Raw genomic sequence first — 24943 nt, 5'->3', positions numbered from 1 at the left:
GCGTTCAAAATTCTGAAATTTTCTCTTTTAGTCTAATTAAGTATTTAATTAGTCTAAATAAATTAAGCACTTATCTAAGCATTAATGAGATGGTCTGGGGAAGAGGACATCCTTCATATATTGAATGACCAATAACCTCTGGAAATTGAAACAGCATAGGCTGAATGCCTTATGCCCTGGCTATGGTTGTTTCTGTACTAGACGTTAAGCTTGTTTCGACATTTTTCCCTCCCATAAAGGGACCATTGATACTGATTTATCCCCCCTATTACGGAAAATCAAAACAAAAAACCATTTAAACAAAAATCAAGCAAGCAAGCAAACGAGTGGTGCTGCTCTGTGACTACAAGGTCCTCTGTGCTCCCCAACAAGAGCCCTTTCTAAATCTTATCTCCAAGTTCCCATCAACCTTAATGAACTTGGACTTTCTCGGGTGGAAGAAAGTAACTGCTCCTCTGTGGAGAAGTACTGAAAAGATTCTATGTGGACACTCCGAGGTACTCATGTAGGTACTTAAAGAAAACTGTAAAGACAAGTTCTTCTGCAACACTAGCCACCTTTTGTTGTTTTGAGGTTGGGTCTCATGTAGCCCTGTCTGGCCTTGTGAATTTCATGTACTAGGATGACTTTGAAGTTCAGATCCTCCTGCTTATACCTTCATTAGCACTGGGATTATTCTGGTTTTGGGTAGAAGAAATAAATGTCAACTAAGAAAATACCTCCATCAGGTGGACCTGTAGGTAAGCCTAGGGACATTTTTGATTGATGAGTGATGTGGGAGGGGCCAGCTCACATCAAGAAATGCCACCCCTCAACAAATGGTCCCGAATTGTAGCAGCGAGCAGGCTTGAAGACCGAGATAGACAGCTCAGCCATTAAGAACACTAGCTACCTGTTTGAAGGACTCATGTTGGATTCCTAGCACTTACGTGGTGGCTTATATGTCTGTTACTGCAGTCCCGGAGCATCCAATGCCCTCTACTGGCCTATGTAGTTACATGGCGCACAGACATACGTGCAGGCAAAATACCCATAACACAGGAAAGGAAAAGGAAAAGGAAAAGGAAAAGGAAGGGAAGGGAAGGGAAGGGAAAAGGGAAGGGAAAAGGGAAGGGAAAAGGGAAGGGAAAAGGGAAGGGAAAAGGGAAGGGAAAAGGGAAGGGAAGGGAAAAGGGAAGGGAAGGGAAAAGGAAAAGGGAAGGGAAAGGAAAAGGGAAGGGAAAGGAAAAGGGAAGGGAAAAGGGAAAGGGGAAGGGAAAAGGGAAGGGGAAGGGAAAAGGGAAGGGAAAGGGGGAGAAGGAAAGGGAAAGGGGGAAGGGAAAGGGGGAAGGGGAAGGGGAAGGGAAAGGGGGAAGGGGAAGGGAAGGGAAGGGAAGGGAAGGGAAGGGAAGGGAAGGGAAGGGAAGGGAAGGGAAGGGAAGGGAAGGGAAAGAAAAGAAAAAAGAAAATCAGGCTGAGCATGCCGTGAGCGGGGAGCCAGCAAGCGGTATTCCTTCATGGCCTCTGCTTCAGTTCCTTCCAAGCTCCTGCCGTGACTTCCCTCGATTACGATCACGGGCTATAACCCGCTAGGTGATAAAACCCTTTACGCGATAAATTGCTTTTGGTTATATGACAGCAACAGAAACCTAACCAGCACAGCGACCATGGCCTGTTTTTGTAGTGATTGGGGTCAACCCTCGGGCTTCGTCTGTAGTAGGCGAGAACACTACTAACTGAGCTACGTTCCTGGCCCAACTGTCCTCATTTCTAGTGACGTCGGCTGCTACATCAAACAAGACAGACGCTAAGCACTCCCATCCTTATAGGAGGCGCCATGATGGGAGACCGCTGTGGCCAGAGATCAGAGGAAACAGGATGAATGGGCTGAAAACGCGGGCCTGTGCCTGCTTGCTCTTGAGTGGGCAGAGCCCCTGGTGAGTGCGAAGAGGCCGAGCCTTAGGAATGGTGACATCACAAAGCACAGCTCACAATGGCTCCAGAACGCCTGGACTCCCCGGCCACTTTCCCTGATTTATGTCTGATTCCTGAAGTCTCTGCACATGTAGTTCCTGGAGCTGCTATCTTACAATGCCAACATCTCTGATTACAACTTCCTCCTGGGACAACCTCTTAAACGCTCTTGCTCGCAGCTCAATATGGAATTGGTTACAAGCAACTTTTGTGGGAGAGACTACTAGTGTGCCTCAGCCGACAAACTTGGGGATACTAGATAATCTCGCTCCAGCTGTGCAAATCATCCTTGGGATTTCCTTTTTGACTTTATTGGCAATCGGATTGTTTGCCTTATGGAAACGAAGCATTCGGTCAATTCAGGTTGTATACTCATAGGGAAATTTTAAGTATCTTGCAGGGTATTTGTTGGGATTTGTTGTTCTAAGGCAGGGTGGTGTCTCGTAGAACGAGGCTGACTTCAAATTTATGATCCTCCTGCTTCATTAAGCCCTCACCCCGAACTCTCACCACCAAGGGGCTAAGACATCAACAAACACCACCATTCCTGACTTAAACCTTAATTTGGCTTACCTGTCTTTCATATTGCTTCTACTCCGTTTTAAAAGTCCATGAAAGCAGTTTGGGGTGAGCCACTGTCTCTGTCTCTTGAGTTGATTGAAACCACACTATCCTTGAAAACCTCCACCAATAAGGCTGTGAGCAAAAATACTTTTTCTCACAACAGCGTTTGGCTTGTCTCTAATATAAAATAGATTTGGCCAGGTGGTAGTGGCTCATGCTTTAATCCCAGTTCTTGGGAGGTAGAGGCAGGTGGATCCTTGAGTTCGTGGCCAGCCTGATCTACAGAATGAGTTCCAGTATGGCTAGAGTGAAACCCTGTCCCCCCCCAAAAATTGTTTGAACAAGTTCATCACTTGAGAAAGTTACCTGAGCCACAACTTAATTGATCATTTGTCTCCGAGAGCCTACCATGTCCTATACTGTTCATAGGATGAGCAGTGTAGGACAACCAGGTTCTTTGTGTGTGTGTGTGTGTGTGTGTGTGTGTGTGTGTGTGTGTGTGTGTGTGTGCGTGCACGCGCACGTACACATATGTGTGTGTTTTATTACTGCCAATGATGTTAATGTTTCTGCTGTTTAACTGATAAGCAGTTGTGTGAGTTAAGTCATTCCAGGTCTTTTCATTATTATGCTTTAACAAGATAAGGCCCCAGAAACATACAAGGGCTCATTAGGGGAAATAGAAGTTTAATATCCTGGGATTTTAAGGAACATTTGGAATTTCAATAATTCTGCTTAACCCTCAATGATAACAAGAACTCATTTATAATATGGTCTTCAGGGTTATGGCAAGTCTTAATAACTCCATGAGATGGAGTTTACTTTTCACATGAGGAGTGAGGTGGAATTTTGGGTGCATGGAGGCCCAGTGGGAAGTGCATGGAGGCTCTGTGGAAATTTAAGATCGAACTTAAGGGAGGCTTTTGTTCTGTTTTGTCATGAAAGACTTCTGTAGCTTAGCTGACCTCAGATTCACTAGATAATGAAGGCTGACTTTGAACTTCTTTTCTTCATCACTCTGCCTACCAAATTTTGGACTTACAGACAATCCTGAGGACTTTCTTAAAGGGTTGTTTTTAAGAGTATACAGAGACACTATTACTGGATCACTTTATAGTTTTCTCTTCTTTTTCCATTTAGGGAATCATGGTTGAATCTGAAGTTTAACTTGAGAAAACCCTACATAATAGGCAGGCCAGGAGTTATCATGTCCACTTTGGAAGTGGGGTAACTTGGTTCCTGCCCAAATTCATATGATTTTGTTAGAGCTGGAAGGCCGGAGTTTGAACCTCACTTTTAGGATTTCAAATTTAATTTTTGTTCAGAATCTCATATAATAGAATCCAAAAATAAGCATAAGTTATGGATACAAGATTATGTGTGCACAAACACACAGACATATTTCAGTTGTCTAATAAGAGTATAAATTAAGAACACAACCTTTCTGGTTTAGTGCAATCAGATGATTGGCTGCTTGGACCACTTTAGGCAAAAATCACAAAAACAGAAATCAGGTGTGGTGATGAATGACTATAATTCCATTGTTCGGAAGGTGGGGGGTAGGATGATTGGAAATTCAAGGTCATCCTTGGCTACACAGCAAGTTGGAGGGTCAGCCTGGGATACATGAGAACTTGTCTTTAAAGAAAGAGGGAGACACCCAAAGAAAAGGAGCAATACGCAGAGTAACATTGTGCACTCGGGGCAGACTGCTTGGTGTACATACATCTTTGGTGGACGATCTGCTCTGAACTGAGATCACTCATTTAACCCCTACCCAAGTTTTCTTATCTGTAAAATGGGCTTGCTGAAAGTGCTGCTTTATAGGATTGCTACGAGGCTTAAAAGGAATAGAATGTGTGCCTTAACCTACCTATACTCAGTAAGCAGTGTTGGTTGCTACAAAGGGAGAAAAGTTATGGTTTTATTCTTATCCTTCCAGGAGTCTGTTGCAACATAGTACAGCAATGTTTTTATGACCAATGTCTTAATTGCTGTGATGAAACACCATGACCAAGCCAACCTGGGAGGAAAGAGTGTATTTGCCTTACACTTCTGTATCATTCATTGTTCATCATGGAAGGAAGTCAGGAGCTCAAGCAGGGCAGGAACCCCCAGGCAGGAGTTGATGCAGAGGCCATGGAGGGTTGCCACTTACTGGCTTGCTCCCATGACTTGCTCAGCCTTTCTTATAGAAGCCAGGACTACCAGCCCAGGAGTGGTCCCACCCGTAACAGGACAGGGCCCTATCCCATCAATTATCAACTAAGAAAATGACGTACGGGCTTAACTACAGCCCCATCTTAGGGAGGCATTTTCTCAATTGAGATTCTCTCTTCTCAGATGACTTATGTCGAGTTGACAAGAAACTATTCAGTACAATCAGTAAATCTTACTTTTTTAGACCTCTATGCTTGGGAGAATTCCTGGACCCCAGTCTTGGCTTTGTCAGTTTCAATCTGTAGTCTTGAACATTGACATAGTCCACACTGGAAAATGTCTACACAGGTGTGTCGAGTCCTGGGTTCTCCTGCATGAATAGCTCGTAAGCTGGCAAGCTAACTTCTAAAACAGAACCCACCACATGGTAACATACTTTGAGCAAATGAATCTAATATTATGCTTCTTAATTGTTTTGTTTCTTTTTTTTTAAAGATTTTTTTTTGGTTCTTTTTTTTCGGAGCTGGGAACCGAACCCAGGGCCTTGTGCTTCCTAGGTAAGCGCTCTACCACTGAGCTAAATCCCCAGCCCAGATTTATTTTTTTTTATATGAGCATGTCCAGCTGCATGCCAGAAGAGGGCATCAGAACTCACTATGAATGGTCGTGAAGTTACCATGTAGTTGTTAGAAACTGAACTCGGGGACCTCTGGAACAGCAGCCAGTGCTCTTAAGTGATGAGACATTTCTCTGGTCCCTTATAACTTTTTAGTAACTAAATACAAATTAGATCCCTGACCTAACATTTCAGTTTGTAAGCTGATGGTGATCAAAAGATTAAAAGTAGGAAGGCTGGAGAGGTGGCTTAGCAAAGATAAGAGTATTGGCTACGCTCCCAGAGAACCCCAGGTCTGATTCTAAGCACCCACACGGCAGTTCACAACCATCTGTAACCTCTCTTTTAGCCTCCTTGGGTGCCAGCCAGGCACATAAATGGTAGATTTACACACACGGAAGCAAAACTCATACCCATAAAATAATAAGGTATCTCTCTGAAATATTTTTTAAACAGTTAAAAGTAGGTGCGAAGCTGTTCTGTCGAGTCGAAAGCTTGTGGATGAGGGATTGGTGTACTAGGAGATCTTTATTCTGTTTTGGCTCTGTAGCTGTGACATTTCACACACATGACCAAGTGACGCTCATCTTGTTTCGTTTTAGAAAATAGTGGTGTTTGTGATCACACTCTACCAACTTTACAAGAAGGGCTCAGATTTTTTTCAGGCTTTGCTAGCCAACCCAGACGGAAGTGGTCGCCAGATTCAAGACAATAGTAATATCTTCCTGTCGTTGGGTCTGCAAGAGAAAATTTTGAAAAAGCTTCAGATGGTGGAAAACAAAGTGAGAGACCTGGAGGGGATGATCGTCGCCCAGAAACCCGCTGCGAAGCGGGACTGCTCCTCCGAACCCTACTGCAGCTGCTCTGACTGCCAGAGTCCCTTGCCCACATCAGGGTTCACTTCCACATCTGAAATGTGATGAACTTCAATCTTTTCCAGAAAAGCACTGCTTCCCTCGTGTGTGCAGTGGTGTATCAATAAAATAGAGAACTATATTGAAATCACTCTGCAAAGATCTGGTTCCCCCTTCAGCAGGCCCTAGCATCTATCTACTTTGTGTGCAGTGGGTAATGTGGGGTAATGATGGCTGGAAACGTCTCCAAGGACAGGTTTTGTGGCTTGGTGGTAATAAAGGATTTCACTGGGTATGAGACTGCCGGTCTCAGAAATCTGATAAACTCGGGTATAATTTAAACCCTAAAAGGGGCGCCTCTCAGCCCCATCAATAAGAGGGAACTGCCCTAAGCCTCCTTAAATTCTTCCCACGTCTCCACATTCACCCATGATGACTGTACCTAGGTGGATTCTGTTGCTGCTGATGCTTTGGGGCACTTTGGGGCAGGGACATATTAGAGGATATGGGTGTTGTCCTTAAAATGGACAGTTGGGCCTTCTTTGATGACATTATGGAACATGAACAACTGAGACTAACAGGCCACCAAAAAGGGGATCACCCCCCAATTCTATGGGACACTATCCACCCAGGGCCTCCTTTCATACTGCTGGCCTGGCTGTCAGATGCCAATATCTGGGTGGATCAGTGACCAATCACTGAACCCAAATTATCCATACTCAAAGAACTGGTTGAGGAATAACTTATACTCTGTCACTTAGAACCCTCGACCAGTAGACATAACACCCTCATCTTTGTCATAAAAAAAAAAGTCAGGAAAATATAGACACAAGATCTGAGGGCTACCAATGAACAAATGGAAGAAATGGGGACTACTCAGGTGGGACTGCCTCATCCTGGTGCCCTCCCAGCCTCCTATCACAGACTAGTGAAGGGTTGAGGACTTTTCTCCAACCCCACCTGGCACCACAGGACAGATGCCGCTTTGACTTTACACTGTAGAACCTGATATGCAAAAACAAGCTAAGAGACACCAATGGGCAGTCCTCCCACAGGGAATGAAAACGAGACCCACCATCTGCCAGCTGCATGTGGCTGAGGCACTACAGGCAGTCCCTAAAGATATTTTAATCATCTGCTACCTCACTGCTCCTAATAGACTTAGGAGAGCTTATGAAGTTTTTTTTTTCTTTTCTTTTCTTTTTTTCGGAGCTGGGGACGGAACCCAGGGCCTTGTGCTTGCTAGGCAAGCGCTCTACCACTGAGCTAAATCCCCAACCCCCTTAGGAGAGCTTAATCTGTGGGTTGACCCCTGAAAAACTTCAGTCAGTCCTCCTGTATGCCTTTCTGGGATTCTCTATTTCTACGTAGATTAGATCCCTGGTCTTTATTTCTCGGAAAGAGACCTACCTACTCCTCCCCGGAGCTTCAACAACTGTATGGGACTATTAATTGGTTAAAGCCATTTCTCCCGATCCCCAATCAAGACACGAGAAATCTCTTCTCCCTATTGGGGAGCCCTGATAGCCCTTCTACTAAGATTACCCTTACCCACAATGCTAAGAGACTCCTGCAGAAGATAACGACCTGCTTGTCTGGCACAAGCCTTAATAGACATAACCCTTTGAGGCCTTCGTTGGCAATAATTATGTGGACTATGGAAGGGGGTCCCCAGGGCCCCTGTGGCAAATGGTCCCCTCATGTGGCTGCTCCAGGCACACTCAGATCTACATAAGGTAACCCTCAAATATGAAATCTCCTTTAAATTGCCATGGGGGGGCTTGGCAAGAAGAACTTATAAGGAACCTAATAAAACAATACTGCCCTTTTCTCTTAAACACTCCCCATCTTTATGGGCAGATTCCCTTAGTTTTCAAGAAATGACAAGCACTCCTGATAACCACTGATCCCCAGATAACCACCTGGTGGCCCTTTCCCATTTACCTATTGAAATTAAGCCCTACCCAGTTGTAGCCCAATCCCTAAGGCCTCTGTGGCCTTTTCTGATGCCAATAAACAGAGAGAGGGATTTTACTACAGAGGGCAGGCTTGAAGGATATTACTCACGTCCTTCCAAACCCTGGATCAGTCCAATTAGGGGAGTTGTTGAGGCTTCTGAAGATCTTCAAACTCTGTCTGAGTCTGTTGTATTTTCAGACAGCCAATATGCAATACAAGTTATTCGAACACTATCATTCTTCTACATAAAAGTCCAGAATAGTCCCATACATGTCCTTATAAAGTCCCTTCAAGGAGCCCTTGAGAATAGGGCACATTGTGGTTCATTTCTCACATCAGATTCCACTCCAGACTTCCAGGAATCTTGGCTAAGGGCAGTGAGTGATTGACTTAATGATGATGACTGGCGACCAAGGAAGGGCTCTTGAAACAGGAGAGAGCATTGCATCAACAATTTCACCTTTCCTCACAAAACTTACACAAGCTCTTGCTGGAGCATCCATGAAAGAACACAAACATCTTGCAAGATATTGTGCCACCTGTGCCCTGCTTGCGTCATTGGGGCCCCTCAATTAGGGGAGATGTCAATCCCTGAGATGTCAACGCCCCAGTGCTATTTGGCAGATGGACGTGACTCACTATCCATATTTTGGTAATTTTAAATATGCACATGTTATCATAGATACTTGCTGCTCCTCTGTATATGCTGTGGCCTTGATGGGAGAAAAAGCCTCACATGCCGTCAAGGCTGTGAAATCTGCTGTGTTGGTTGTGGGTATGCCTCAGACTTTGAAGACAGATAATGACCCTGCCTATGCCTCTCAACAATTCAATGAGTTTTCTGCCTCATGGAGTATTAATCATACTTTTAGGATTCCCTATAACCGTCAAAGCCAGGCAATAGTAGAAGGGTCCAATTGGACTCTAAAGGAATTGCTGACTCAGTTTAACTCCCTTGAGTCCAAACGTGACCCTCACCTGGCCCTGGAGGTGACCTTTTTTCACCTAAACTCCTCACCTTTGATGATCAGGGATTAAGTCCTGACTATACACATTGGGCTTTCCTACCCAGGAATACTACTCTTCCATTGGTATAGTGGAGAGATCCCCTAATGTCATGATGGCTATCACCTGCCCCTTTGCTGACACAGGGACTAGGATATGCTTGTGTTTTTCCACAGGACTCCACTCCAGGATGGATGCGGGTACCAGACATCCAAACAAAGGACAGGGACGAAGCCTCCTCCCACTCAGACCACTCTGGCTAAGGAGATGGTGCTTGTTAAGAGATACGACTCTGCTTGCCTGTGATCCTGTTTTCATGTTATTTGCCCAAACTCAACGTTCAGCGGACAGTTCTATCAGGTACACCACTGATTTTGCTGAAAGCAAAAAAATCCCCAAAGAACATTCGGTTGCCAAAGGATTTGGGATCCTATTATGTTGAAGTAATTCACTTGTTCAAGTGACTTCTACTGATTACACTCATGCAGATGAATTTAGTCACAGTCGAGAAATTCGAAACCTTAATCTCAACATCTTTAGTATCATCTCACCATATTTTAAATTGGAGCTACATATTTTAGTTGGAACTACAGGATTATCAAAATTCACTATAAATAATTATTATATAAATTGGCAACATCACTTTGTAGAAACTATTAAGTAAATCATATTTACTTTTTGGTCAGAAAAATTCTGACTTCACTTTTCAAGTAAAGTCAATGTGAATTTCAAGATAAAAACCGGTACTGAGCTGTGATGGTGTGTGTGTGTGTGTGTGTGTGTGTGTGTGTGTGTGTGTGTGTGTGTGTGAAATAAGGTCTTGTTTGGTTTAAAGGCAGTGGCCACCAAGCCTGCCTATTTGAGATGGTGTGTGTGTGTGGTGTGTGTGTGTGTGTGTGTGTGTGTGTGTGTGTGTGTGTGTGTGTGTGTGTGTGAAATAAGGTCTTGTTTGGTTTAAAGGCAGTGGCCACCAAGCCTGCCTATTTGAGGTTAGAAATGCAGTCCCATAGGGTTGGGGATTTAGCTCAGTGGTAGAGCACTTGCCTAGCAAGCGCAAGGCCCTGGGTTCGGTCCCCAGCTCTGAAAAAAAGAATAAAAATAAAATAAAATAAAAAAGAAATGCAGTCCCAGGACACACAGGTAAATGCCTCCTCTGACTTTACATGGGGAGGATAAGATGAAATGTGTAAATAAAAATCCTACTCACTAGCGTCATTTTCACCTCTAATATTCCCGAAGTCAGAACTTTCCAAGACAAGCCAAACAAACCCAAATGCCTCGTTTGGCTAGTTATCCTGGAGATGCACATCTAACCTTTAGAAGAAGGTTAATACAAGAAACGGTAAGTTTTAGAGTCTCATCCTTCCCAGCTACTTCTAGGTGGGAATGGGGTCCACCCTGTCAGTTCTCGCTAAATATTTCTATAAGCCGGTTTACCCGGCCGGGTTAAGCACCGCGGTCCACTGCCCTCTCTTGGGAACCCGCCAAAGCAAGGGAGAGGCGGAGATCACAGTCACCCAGGAAGAAGTCCCGGAACCTTTGAGTTTGAGTCCCGCGCGCAGAATCCGGAGTGATGTTTCAGGTGCACCGCCGCTCAGTCTTCGGGCCGGAAATGGGAAAGGTGGGGCAAGTCTTATTCTAGCAGAATATATAGGTCCTTGAGAAGCCGGAGGGGGAAGAGTGTCTTTGTGACACTGCTGGCAAAGCTAAGGGGATGGGCGTCTGAAGAAGCCTTCGGAAAGGACCCGTATCGTGGTGACACCACTGGCACTTTCTGAGGGACGCGTGTCGGTGTGGCACCGGTGCTAGCCGAAGGAGCGGGTCAGATTGGGTGACCATGGGGATGTGGGCATCGGTGGACGCTATGTGGGACTTCCCTGCGGAGAAGCGAATCTTCGGGGCGGTGTTGCTCTTTTCCTGGACCGTGTATCTTTGGGAGACCTTCCTAGCACAGCGGCAGGTAAGCATGGGGCTGTGGTGGGGGCTGACCTCAGCCTCTGGACAGCCTTAGGCCAGCCTGAGCCTCGACCCAAGCCCCTTAATCTTTGCCCGGCTGTAGCACCAGTCTACACACCGTAACCCCCAGTGAGCTTCCTAACTTTTCCCAATGGTGACTATGGCTTTGAGTGGGTTTTGGAAGTTGTTTGCAACGTTGTAATGGGACCCAAGCCTGTTAGCGTCTATTGGAAGGGAAGAGCTGCCCTTCCGTCAAAACTTGAGCCTGTCCATGCTTGCTCTACAGCATCTTAGAATCCTTGAACCGGGGCTTGACCCCTTCTGTCGTTGATATACGCTTTCTAAGCGGAGGTGCTAAAATTTTAGAATAATGACATTGATGTTACCATGCTCAACCTCAGGATTAGGAAACCATTTTTCTGGAGAAACTTTTCAACCGTTCCAAGGCTCGCACGCCTTTTGAAAATCCTAACAGCAAATGTTGTTTGGGGCCCCAAAGTAAGAGTGTGTGTGTGTGTGTATTTCATTACAATATCTCCTTTGTTTTTGTTTAAAACGTTAAATAGTGCAGTAGAAAAGCTAACAGTTCCCTGGAGATAGCCATAATTAACAGTTTAATTAGAAATGTGAACGTTTAAGTGAGATGGACTGTGTAACAACAAAACAGGTTGTCTGCAACGTTATAATGGGTCCCAAGCCTGTTGGTGTCTAATGAAAGTAAACGACAGCCCTTCCGTCAAACTCGAGCAGGTCTATGCCTTCTCTACAGCGTCTTAGGATTTTTGGGCCTAAGTTTGGACAACAATCGTCTATGTTGTCCTTGAGAAACTTCCCCTTTAACTGCTGGATCTGTTTCTTGAGCGTTGCAGCCCTTTTCTTCTGCAGTTTTCTTTTAATTTACACTGTTTATGACTTTCTTTGCCAGGCAAGTGCTCTTCCACTGAACCACATTTCCTAGCAGCCCTTCATGACTCTCTGGACTGCAAGTTTTAATTTAAAACTTCTGTCAGTATCAGGCTATATGTACCTCAGTCTTTAGTATGTTCAACCTGTTAAAAATTACTGTAGCTAGGTACTCAAAGCTTCCTTAGTTCAGAATTGCATAAGTACCCTTGCTTGAAGCAAACATGTAGTATCAAAACAGCAGGGTGAGTTACTGAGTACATGTCTGACATAGTTTACTAATAAACAGAGTTGCATCTTTTTTTTTTTTCCAAGACAGAGTTTCTCTTTGTGTAGCCCTGACTGTCCTGAAACTCACTGTAGACCAGCCTGGCCTTGAACTCACAGAGATCCATCTCCCTCTGCCTCCTGAGTGCTGGGATTAAAGCCGTGCACCTCGACCACCTAGCATTGTTGCATTATTGTAGGGTTATTCTTTAATGCCTTAGCTTTTTGTTGTTGTTAACATACAACGGGAAAAGTATTTGTTGTAAAACTATTGTAGAAGGTCTACTATACCTTTGGTATCTGCTCCCTGTGTTATGTCCTAGGGGCTGAAATTGCCCTTTAGAATTTGACATAATGAGAAAATTTGTTGTAAAGATTTGATGTTTCTGTTACTCCCTAACTCTTACTTAATTTGACCTTTAGGACCAAGTTTAATGATGATTCATTAACAAATTACTAAATGTATTAAGTAAATAACAAAGCATTAAAGGCACTTAATGTGTGTTGTGAGCATACTTCTCTTTTTTCTTGCATTACCTTCTATATTGTAAAACATACCTCATGATCAGGAAGAATGGCCCCCTCATGATGTCACAACTTCGGTTCACACAGGCAAACTGAAAGTGCGTTGACAAGCCAGATGGCCATTCCACCTAGTCAGCTGGCCTTGGAATTGTTTTTGTCCGCTTTTCATTTCCTGTGTCAGTTGTTTCAGTGGTCAGTGTCCTTGACGAAATGCAAGATGTATATGTATGTGACAGATTCTACAAGCTTACATGACAAATTAATGCTACAGACTGTTTAGTGTTTGACGCAAATTACTACTGTGTAACGAAAAATACTCACTAAAGTGTTTTTCTTCAAAATATTTCAGAGAAGGATATACAAAACAACGACTCATGTACCACCAGAGTTAGAACAGATCATGGATTCGGACACATTTGAGAAATCACGACTGTATCAACTGGATAAAAGTACATTCAGCTTCTGGTCAGGACTCTATTCAGAGGTGGAAGGCACTGTGAGTAATTTATTTTTTGGAGACTCATATTGTTTAAAACTTTGTAGTGCCTGGTTTTGTCCTTTTTGCACATCTGGCCTGCAGATATGCATTAACAGTCCAGCGTCAGTGGTCTCTAGCCGTGCCAGCAGAGTCCAGGTTGGATTGAAGAGGACGTATCAGTGGTGTGTGTGTGCACCAGCATTTCATCGGGGCCTGCTTGGCTAGGTTCCTTCTACATTTCCACCCTTTAGTTTTTATTTTTGATAACCTAGTGAGAGTCAGAGTTCTTCGCTCTGGCCTTGTTGACCCTATCTCAGGGGGCCTTCAGTATAGTTGACCATGCCTGTCTTAGGTTGACTTGCTAAGCAGGTTCTTATCCATCATTGACTACCGGGTCTCAAAGGACAGCCATCTTGGAGGGCATATCAGGGTGTAAGGAGGGAGCCTAAAGAGAGGCCTCTCAAATTCAAATCACCTGCTTTCTGGGTGATTAGCAGATTTCACAGCCTTGATGGCATGTGAGGCTTTTTCTCCCATTAAGGTCACAGCATATACAGAGGAGCAGCAAGTATCTATGATAACATGTACATATTTAAAATTACCAAAAGACGGATAGTGAGTCACATCCATCTGCCAAATAGCACTGGGGAGTTGACATCTCAGGGATTGACATCTCCCCTATGGAGGGGCCCAAATGACGAAAGCAGGGCACAGGTGGCATAAGATCTTGCAAGATGTTTGCATTGTTTCATGGATAATCTAGCAAGAGCTTAGGTAAGTTTTGTGAGGAAAGATGAAATTGTTGATGCAGTGCTCTCTCCTGTTCCAAGAGCCCCTGGTCACCAGTCATCATCATTAAGTCGGTCATCTCATTGTCCTTAGCCAGGATTCCTTCCTGGCAGCTGGGATCTGATGTGAGAAATGAACCACGATGTGCCCTATTCTCAAGGGCTCCTTGAAGGGACTTCATAAGGACATGTATGGGACTATTCTGAACTTTTATGTTACCCAACAGGGCATCGAGAGAGACAGTCAAGACTACTCCAGGGCCTGACCTAGAGTCAAGGTCTTTGGTGGTTATGGCTACCATCCATTTATGAAAGTCATCATTATGAACTGCAGCAAACCAAATTGCTGGTTAGGGCATTAAAACCCTCCTAAGCCAAGTGTTTAACAAGCATGTCTCAAGCGGGTCACAGACCAACCCTTCTCTCCACTGCCTCAGTAGTCCTCATGAGAAAGTCCATAAAGAACATGCCAGATTGTTGTACAAGGTTATGGAAGTAGTCAGAGATCTCTGGGACTGCGTGCTTTAAGGGCCTTGAAAGACAGATCGGCCACCTGGTTGAAGTAGGCATGATGGCAGATAGTAGCTTGAGTAACTGGGTTAATGTATGCCCTGTGGCCAGTCAGCATGCCTAGGATGATGTTAAGATTATATTCAAGATTTAATCGTGCCTGACTCTCAGCCAGATCCTAATAGGCTTACTGCCAATTTAGGAACATGGCATGGCTCAGGACCACTTTAAGGAGATCATACCAATCGTAATAGGTTTGTAAGTGCATAGCCCACTGTTCTAAGTAGAGAGAGGCACGCCCCAATTCATTGACCATCTTTCTGATTAAAGCAAGGTCAGCCAGGGGTGTAGAGACCCAAGAGTGGTTGGCTGAATCATGGCCAAGGTTGACAGGATAAGCCTCCAGTCAGGTCCTATGGGCCAAGGGAGGTAGCTATGCAGCAGGGGGTTGTGGGAACCCAACCACAAGAGGCTGTAAGTGTTGGGGAGGCAGGGTAATAACATCCATGGCACAAAGTTCACATCATGGAGACTGGGGGTGGGGGCAGGGCTTGCAGCCAGCACCAGGCATTCAGATGCCTTTGAAAGGTGAGGTGGTTTTGCTGGAGCCACATCCGCAGCCCTCTGCTCCCCTTCCTCATCAGCCCAGGAGTCTGATGTGGCTGAGAGGGCCGGAGGAGGGGCAGTTATGGATAAGTTTATACTTGCCTGCCTGTTCCTAACAGTGTTTGTTGTGGAAGGTGATAACTTCCTCCTGGGAAGGAGATTTTAGACTAGCTGTAGTGGCAAGAGGAATTGAAACAGAAGAGCCTGGGTGGGAGGAGGAGGGAACTCTCCCCCATTTCACCTTGAGTTTCCAGGCCAGAAACAAAACCCCCATCCATAAATCAGACTCCCACATGTGCTCAGGAGAGAACTGCTGCTGCCTCAGTCCAGAAGGCTTCCAGTTCCAAGGCCTTGACTCTCATGCCCCTGGGGATGGATGTCTCTTTCGAATTTGCTCCCGCCCTTGCCTGATCCAGCACCAGCATCAGTTTTCTCCAGCCAGGCCGTCAGATTCTAGGTTGGCTTGGGGAGGAAATATGAGCAGTGCACACACCAGCTTTACAACTGGGCCCTGCTTGGCTAGGTTCCTCCTACAGACATTAACTTACCACACACACACACACACACACACACACACACACCATTTTGCCTTGTTTCTTTGCCTCTAAGAGAAACTAAGCAGGCCTTGTATAACTAATTGTCATAAAAATGACAAACAGGGAGAAAAATATCCAGACTCTCTGAGAGCAACTTTACCTGATATCTCACAGGTGTCCATTAAAGCTCTTCCAAGAAATGGAATGGCTAACAGTATGGCACTGTGCCCAGTAATACTAACTATTTAAGAGTTGAGGCAGGAGGATCACTTGGGTCTGAGATGGAGACCTGGGCAATATACATCAATACTATAGCAGAACATCATCAAGAATTGGTATGGTTGGGAATGGAAAAGGGTGGAGTAGCAAAGCTCAGGTGGTGTCTATAAGGTTTGTAGTGCATTTGCATGGGTGTGTGAGCATGGGTAGAGGTCAGAGGTTGACTCTGGTATCTTGTTCAGTCTCTTCTCTGTCTGACTGTTTGAGACAAGTATAAGTCCTTAATTCTAGAGCATTTGTTAGTATTGGGAAGAAGATGAAAATAATGCCATCCTAGGTCAGTTAGTTCAACAACTGTAGCATGTGCCAGGTACTAGTGCCAGAGCATGTCTTTTAGGAGCAGAGTTCCTTATGGCCACAGTGGAGTTAACTGTAGCAAAGTAGACGTGCTTGCACCTAGAGTTCACAGTTAGATTATTTAAACAATCACCTGTAAGTGAGTGCCAGATTCACCTGCAGGCTGTTGGGTCCTGGCTTGCAGCCTTTGTGCTGTGACCAGAAAATGTGTACTCCTGACATAGCCTCCGCTGCTGCTGCTCTGGTTCTGTTCAGAAGCCATACTTGAGACCTGTGCAAACCAGTGCAGCTCATAAAACTCCAAATGATAACTAGGTGTGGGGATGCACACCTATAATCACAGCTCTGGAGAGACTGGTGGAGGGGGATCATTCTGAGTTCAAGATCAGCCAAGGCTACATAGTGAGTACTAAGCCAGTTTTGGCTGCATAAGACCCTGTTTCAAAAAATGACAAAAATGTAAAAGATGAGTAGTATGAAATGTGTCCAAGTTGGAGAAAACCTCTAATGAAGTATACTGGAAATGTAATGTGACAAGAACCATGTAGAGAGCAGCTGGCAGTGCCAAGCAAGGTTCAAGGTCACCATGGAAAGAGCTTTATGAGTAGAGTTTAAGCCAGATGTTGTTGTGCACACCTTTAATCCTAGCACTTGAGAGGCAGAAGCAGGTGGATCCTTGTGAGTTTGAGGCTAGCCTGGTCTACAAAGCAAGTTCTAAGACAGTATAGCTGCATAGTAAGACCCTGTCTCATGACAAACAGAAAAAGTAGTTAAAAAAGCAAGTTGTGAATGAGACAGTCTGCTATCCTTCATATGCAGACTTAAAAGTAGATCTCTGTATTTCATCAATACATATGTAAAAATGGAGGGATATAAATCCATAAAATATGATTGTTTCCAAGCCCTTCAGACTGGATTGTAGATACAGCTTAGAGCTAGAGATCCAAGGCCCTGTACTTAATCCCCAACGAAAATAAATACATAAACAAACAAAATAAATCCTGTCCAGGAGGAGCCATGTTTGAATTCATAGCTATGAGCTTCTAACCAAGGAGGATGGTTGATCTTGAGTTCCTGACTTCCTATTTGGAGAAAACTACATTGGTTCTTGACAAAGTGATCTCTGCAGCCTCATTTTTAGTAGTACCTATGGCAGTCATTGGAGTTTCTTTAAAGTGGTGCCAGTGACTGAATCCAGGGCTTCATACATGCAAACACTCCACCAGTAAGCCACACCCCTAGCCTCAGAGTTGACTGAATGAATGAATGAATGAATGAATGAATGACTCTCCTTCCTTGCTTCCTTACAACTGGGGATGGAATTCAGGGCCTCACAGCATGCTAAGCAATCACTCCACTACTAAGATATGTGTCTAGCAGCCAGTTGCTGTTTCTCCAACACTGCAGAGAGGTCTCACTGTTTCTTGGGCTGGCTTGAACTCACTGTGTAGCACATGCAATCTTTTGTCAGCCTCCTGGGTAGATGGGATTACAGGCTGCAAACATACACCGTTTTCATGATTTGAGCTACTTCATGGTCTCTAATGTTCTTAGAATGTGACTTAGTGAATGTCTGTTTATGTATTTGCCCAAGGCAAAGAACGGTAGGGGCCTACTCCTGAAGCCCTGATTCCTGCCTTAGGATTCAGTCTCTTATTCTGTGTCACAGCCTGGTGAATGGACATGGCTCACCACTTCCTATCAATAGTAACAATATTTTAACCAGGCATGGTTTGTGCATGCCATGCTCCATAGGTAGGAGGCAAGAAGGCCATTTAAAACCATGAGTTCACATACTGCCTGGGCAAATAATTAGATGGCATCTCAAACAAACAGCAGCAAGCTAATACTTTTCCTGACTGAAAAGGACACTTTCTTTTCTTGGAAAAGCAACTTATAAAGCCATATTGCCTGGTTCAAATTCTGTCTGTTGTTCATTACCTGTGAGATGTGGAACAAGCCATTTAACCCTTGTAATCTTAGGTGGTTAATAAGTTTTCATTTTGGTCTCTTGGCATGTTTTTACTTACTTTTTTAAGCCATTATGATTAACATATATGATTCCTATTTCTAGGGTTCATTGGTGTTTTTGATACATTGTAATAATAATGATCATATCAGGATAATGAGCATATTACCATAAAAATAGGTGTGTGTGTGTGTGTGTGTGATACAAACATTGAAAACCTCTCTTCTACTTGTTTTCAAATTCAACTATACAAAGACCAGAGTCTGTTCTCTATATGACTTGTACTCCTTAGTTAATTTTGCCTATCCTCATTACTGGTTTTTAGTTTTAATAGGCACGTAATATTTATGCACATTTATGAGTACAGCGTAACTTAGAAAATGTATACCATGTATGACAATCAGACCAGGGTAATTAGAATTTCCATTTCCTTAAACATTTTTATGCCAGAAACCCTCAGACCTGTGGTTCTCTTAAAATACTTCATAAATTGTTGTACTCTAAAGTACAGATTTGTTACAGATGCCTGCATTAAACCCGACTGACTGACTGTTTTGATATCCATTATTTAACACACTTCTAGATTGATTTCTCCTATCTATCCTCTTCAGTCTCTAGGGACTACTGTTTTATTTTCCACTAAAAGAATGATTTTTAAATCTTTTTAAAGATTAATTAATTTGTTGTTGTGGTGGTGGTGGTGGTGGTGTGTGTGTGTATGTGTGGGGGGGGGGTGGGAAAGGCATGCACGTGTGCCTCTGTGCATGTGGAGATCAGAACCACTCTTCTCATCCTTTACATGGTTCCAAAAGGCTTAGCAGGCAAATGCCTTTACCCTCAGCTTTCTCTCTGGACCTATATTGATTTTTTTCTTTCTACTTCCACACGTGAGACTCCTCGGTTTGCCTTTTAAACAGGTTTTTTGGAACATAATTTACGTACTATACAGTTTACCCATATACGGTGTTTAGGCAACAGTGGTGTAAACTTAGTGTCTCAATGGTTTGTATTCTTCTGAATGTATATTTTATTCTGAATGAGTCATGCCCCCCTTCCTGTAATTTACTTAGTTTTTCCTTATAATGTACTCTTTTTTAAAAATTGGATATTTTATTTATTTACATTTCATATGTTACCCCCTTTCCCAGTTTTCCCTCTGCAAACCCCCTATTCATCCCTCCTCCCCCTGATTCTATGAGGGTGCTCCCCTACCCACCTACCCACTCCTGCCTCAACCCCCTGGCATCCCCTTACACTGGGGCATTGAGCCTTCAGAGGACCAAGGGCCTCCCCTCCCATTGATGCCAGATAAGGTCATCCTCTGCTACGTATGCAGCTAGAGCCATAGGTCCCTCCATGTGCACTCTTTGGTTGGTGGTTTAGTCCCTGGGAGCTCTGGGGGGTCTGGTTGGTTGATACTGTACCCCTTCAGCTCCTTCAGTCCCTCCACTAACTCCTCCATTGGCATCTGGAACACACTCTTTCAGAGGATAGTTGCTAAGATTGTTTGAATGAGACCACGATCTGCTTTGTTTTACAGTTTATTCTTCTCTTTGGAGGAATCCCTTACCTCTGGAGACTTTCTGGACGGTTCTGTAGTTCTGCTGGCTTCGGACCAGAATATGAGGTATGTGACTCCTTCCCCTGGATCGTTCAGTCTATTTTGCTTGGTAAGCTTTACACTGAAGTTGCCTTTTTGGCTCCTACCATTAGTAGGTTTGCCTCTCGGTCTCCTCACTCCTTGTCTGAGCATGGATTAGCATAAACCATAATACATTTTGGTTACTCTTCTACTGCCGTGACAAAACTCTATGACCATCATGTTAGGGAACATGGCAGCAGGCAGGCGCGATGCTGGGGCAGTAGCTGAGAGCTCACCTCTGACCCAGGAGCAAGAGACAGTGACACAAAAAGTTCACAGCTCCTGATCTTACCAAACAGTTCCACAAACAGTACCAACATCCAAATACATGAGCCTGTGGGGACCTTTTAGTTTTTTTACAGTTCATTTTCCAATCACATAATAGCTAATGTGAGTATTTTAGTTAGCAGGTGACTTTGTTCTATGTGCTAAGGCAGGGAGTAAGGTTATTATTTTTTTTCATTTTACATGTTCATCATCTAGTGACACTGGGACGATCATGCCCTCTTTTTAACTTCTGCAATGCTAGAGTTATGCTCTTCTATTCACATTACATGGGGAAACAGTCATTCGATCTTATCCACACATAGAAGGGAGCTGGGAAATGTAGTCTGGATTGCACTGCTGCGTGTTAGGAACAACCCTGTGCAATGGTAGGAACTCCTGTTTTAGGAACTTAGCAGATACTTTTGTGGCATGTACATCAAACAGACACTTTAAATTAAGACAGAAAGTATATCTTCAGGGCAAAGTGTTAGGTGAATTCTCCATCTGCAATGCGTGCTGCAGCCTGTCTTCCTGACTTTCTCCTGGAAGCTACCAAGTCATTTATTTTACCTCCTTCCTGATTCTTTATTGGAAATCATGGGCCTCCTGCGTGGGTGGGTTGCTCTTGGCTTTAACTGTGTTCAACCTGTACCTTTTCATACACTGTTTTCTAAAACAGCAAGACTGTGTGTGTGTGTGTGTGTGTGTGTGTGTGTGTGTGTGTGTGTGTGTGTGTGTGTGTGTCAAGGTTACAGGACAACTTGTAGGAGTCCTCCTTCTACCATATGGGCTCTAGGGCTTGAACTCAGCTAGTTAGACTTGGTGGCGGGCATCTCCTCATGTGCGTCACCTGCAGGCTCGGAGCAATACTTACACTTTGTTGTAAGCATAACTTCTGCATGTGCCAGGAAGAAGCACATCTCCCACCGAGTACATCAGTGCGGCCCATGTGCATATGTGTGTAGGGACATCTGCTGGAGCATAGGCAGCTAATGGCTGCTCTCCCCTCAAGCCCTGACAAAGAAAAGTGACTTTCAACACCCATCAGCTACCATTAGCTCCTGAGCTGGGGGTCTGTAGCTAATTGAGATACTTTATATAATGTTCTGAGGTGTGAATTTTGCATTTAATAATAACTTAGGGCTGTTTTCCTATTGGTTTATTCAGCTAGGCCCTGGCTCTTTGATGGCTGCAGATATTGGAGTCCTCACTTTGTGTAGTTCTGGTATTTACATATGTAAGTTACCACAGTGTGGTGTTAACACCAGCCCCCAACACTGGCTCAACTTTCAGTTACCTGAGTGTGTTATGTGGATAGACTCCCTGTTAGCTGGCCAGTGTACTGATCAGGATATAAGTGGTAATTATATATAGACTTCCTGTTAGCTGGCCAGTGTACTGATCATACACTGGTAGTTATATGGGAGACTGAGGCTGGGGAATTGCCTGAGCCCATGCATTCAAGACAATACTGGACAACAACGAGGAGAGAGAGGGAGGGAGGGAGAGAGAGAGACAGATGGACAACCAGACAGACAGACACAGATCTAGATGGAAGGGAACTGAAATGATTGAAGGCAGAGTTGGCTAGCAAAAGTGAAAGTACAGCAAAGAAGTGGGAAATGGTGACAGAAAGTGAGGCTCAGACCCAGCCTAATGAACTGCAACACAGACAGGACAGGACACTGGCCACGGGATGCCAGTGCTGCTCCTGTCAGCCACTAGGACATACAACAACAGGACTGTATGACCACAACTTGATCGTCTCAAGTGAAAGCCATGGATGTGATAAAAGGATGGAGATATCCCAGAACTAGTGACACTAGAAAGCTCACACACACATAAGGACCTTTAGGGATATTTCACATTGAAGTTCAAAGGATAAAACATTAAAAGATGCTCTAACTTGAGCTGTGTGACATCTCTCCAGAGAGAACTGTCCGTGCAACAATGCATGAGGAGAAGCTGAGCATTGTTTAAATTCCCTTCAAATCATTGCAAGGAGAAAATAAAAGAGAGAGCGATTAGTCCTTAATGTTCCTCAGTGTTTTATTTTTTAAATGATTTGTTAGGTTTTCCCTGCATATGTACCTGTGTGAGCATGTCATATCAGATCCCCTGAAACTGGAATTACAGACAATTGTGAGCTGCTGTGTGGATACTGGGAATTGAACCCCGACCCTCTAGAAGAGCAGCCAGTGCTCTTAACCTCTGAACCATCTCCCCAACCCCTGTCCTGTGTTTTAAAATAACAAGGTGTTAAAACAAATTTGTTTTATTATTTTCTTCTACTGATTAGTAATGGAGTTTTGGGTATTGACCAAAACTTTTAAAGATCAAGACAACCACATTTTTTTAAGATTGTTTATTAGACTTACTTTACAATGCCAGGTTCTGTAGCTGGAGATTTATGAGTTCTAGGCTAGTCTGGTCTACAGAAATACACCTAGTCCTCCACCCACTCAGATTTCCAGCACCCACATGGGAGCAAACAACTGAAACTCCAGGGATCCAACACCCTTTCCTAGCCTCTTGAGACACCGACACACATAGTATGTGTACGTACATACAGGCGGAAACACCAAAACACATAAAATAGCTTCTTACTTTTTTGTGTGTGGGGAGTTCTCTAGACAGGGTTTCTTTGGGTATCCCTGGCTATCCTGAAACTCTCTGTAGACCAGGCTGGCCTGGAACTCACAGAGATCCACCTGCCTCTGCCTCCTAATTTAAAAAAAAAATTATTTCATCTATCTTATTCAGTGAAAAAGTCAGGTTTTGAAGCAACAGTAACTGAGTCCAAGTATGTAGATGATATTACTGCTGTCCTGGAGATGGACATTTATATTGACCTAATTCTTGTATACAGACATGTGTATCTTTATTCTTTTGAACAGGTCTCACGGTGTAACCCTGGCTGCCTTGGAACTTGCTGTGTAGACCAAATTCACACATTTCTGTGGCCTTAACTTCGCAGATCCACTGCCCCTGCCTCTTAAATGCTGGAAGTAAAGGCATGCGCCATCATGCCTGGCCCTGGTATGTGTCTTTGTGCATACTATACTCGTGCATATGTTCTGCATTTATGTTTTTAAAATCTGAATCATGTCAAAACACCGAAAGTGGGTTTCCCTCATGAGAAATTGATCATAAGGAAATTCAACAATGCACAGAAACATCTTGTGTAGTTAAAATACTTTATTTAAAAATTAAGCCATGCATAATAGTGTACAGCATGTGAGTTTATACCCTTTATCCCAGCAGTGGGTAGGCTGAGGCAGGAGAATTGTGAATCCAGGTACATAGTTAGACCCTGCCCCCCCCCCCAAAAAAAAAAAAGAAAAGGAGACAAAAAGCAGTGGAAGGAGTGGAGAGTCGGAGCTGCTCTGTGTGTAGGCAGCATGCTCTCGGGCAGGACTTCCGTTATCCCAGATGTCCAGGGAGGACTCACAACTAGTGCCCTAGTCTTGAGCAGCAAGATAAAGCCTGCTCTTTCTCAGCAAGTATGGACCTCTATGTTAGAGTCCTCCAGGGTCCTCCATGTCATGCAGAGATGGTCGGTCTGAGTGCAGGACTCAATGCTGTGTGTCCTGGGAACCCTGGGCACTGACAGAGAGACACAGCCTGGATCTTGCCACCTTCTTGAAGCAATGTTTTTTCTCATCCCCCGGATCCTAGGATGTTTCCCTTTGGGTTGCTTACTGACCAAGGAGAGCTGTGGCTGTCTAATACTCGGCAGGTTTCTTCAGGAGTGAGCTTCCTGCCACACTGGCTTTCTCAGCCGGAATGGTTTTCTCAACTCTGTTCTTTTCCCAGGTGCTAGCTCATACATGCCTTTTAGGGCCTCTTTCTTCCCTCTGTACTTTTACAAAACACTTGAAATTTCTCCTTCTTTTAAGTGCTATTTCTCCAGAGGCATAGTGGTGCACGCCTTTAATCCTAGCAGAGGGAGGCAGAGGCAGGCCGACCTCTGAGAGTTCAAGGCCAACCTGGTCTACAAAATGATTTCCAGGACAGCCAGGGAGGCACATAGAAAAACCTGTCTTGAACAACAAACAAACACATTTAAATGTCATTTCTCTTCCCCATCTCAGTGGCCTTGAAGTTGTACCAACTCATTCAATGTTTCTTGAATTCAACTAGGCATGATGTCACATGCCTTTATTCCTAACATTGAGAAGGCAGAGGCACGGTCTCACCATGTAGCTCTGGTCTTCATAGGTGAGTTTCAAGCCAGCCAGAGGTACATGGTGAGACCCTGCCTTAACAATACACAAGAAACTCAAGAATAAGTCTTCCTTGAATCCATCTAGCATATGTTGCTTTCTCTATTTTCTGAATCCTACCAACCATCTGTCCCTATGACTTAAAGGTAGCTTTCAAGTCTTGCCTCTTCTTCTAAGTTTTCCAAGGGCAGACTGCTTGCTGCTGCTACAACCTGTTCCCCACAGAGTCAAGCTCACTGCTTGGGTCAGAACAAGCATTCAGTGTGTACTTGCTGGTTTGTGCTTCAGTTCACCTGATGGTTCCCTTTGTTTCTTGTGTGTGCTTAGATCATTCAGTCGTTGGTGTTCCTGCTGTTGGCTACACTCTTCAGTGCACTGACTGGCTTGCCATGGAGTCTGTACAATACTTTCGTGATAGAAGAAAAGCATGGCTTCAATCACCAGGTATAACAGAATACCAGGGTGTGTAGTATGAAGGTTTTCTGTGCTTTAGTCCCATGCTAGCAGGATTTTAGATAAGGTCTGCTATCTTACAGCATGACTCAACTGAGGACAAACCATAGATGTGGTAAAGACCTTAGTT

At 44.2% G+C, this 24943-nt stretch overlaps 2 protein-coding genes across 3 annotated transcripts in view; both read left to right on the top strand.

Annotated features, from left to right (window-relative positions):
- The first annotated feature begins 1698 nt into the window (after positions 1–1698).
- Positions 1699–6298, top strand: Tmco2 (transmembrane and coiled-coil domains 2). Its single transcript, NM_001399055.1, has 2 exons — positions 1699–2316; positions 5896–6298. Exons 1-2 carry the CDS (start codon positions 2071–2073, stop codon positions 6211–6213), a joined length of 564 nt encoding a protein of 187 aa, NP_001385984.1. The 5' UTR covers positions 1699–2070; the 3' UTR covers positions 6214–6298.
- Positions 6299–10627: 4329 nt separating this feature from the next.
- Positions 10628–24943, top strand: part of Zmpste24 (zinc metallopeptidase STE24) — a 33138-nt gene continuing 18822 nt past the window's right edge. The window contains exons 1-4 of one of the 2 annotated variants that reach the window (NM_001107974.1): positions 10628–11071; positions 13112–13258; positions 19766–19852; positions 24688–24804. In NM_001107974.1, coding sequence (NP_001101444.1) covers positions 10949–11071; positions 13112–13258; positions 19766–19852; positions 24688–24804 — 474 coding nt within the window. In that variant the 5' untranslated portion in view covers positions 10628–10948. The remainder of the gene's footprint in view (positions 11072–13111; positions 13259–19765; positions 19853–24687; positions 24805–24943) is intronic. The other variant, XM_017593398.3, reaches the window with a different exon arrangement.

Source organism: Rattus norvegicus, chromosome 5 (assembly GCF_036323735.1).
Source record: "Rattus norvegicus strain BN/NHsdMcwi chromosome 5, GRCr8, whole genome shotgun sequence".
In the NCBI taxonomy this organism is placed as follows: Eukaryota; Metazoa; Chordata; class Mammalia; order Rodentia; family Muridae; genus Rattus; species Rattus norvegicus.
The sequence above is the reverse complement of the archived record's forward strand: the minus strand, read 5'-3'. Positions and strand labels throughout refer to the sequence as shown.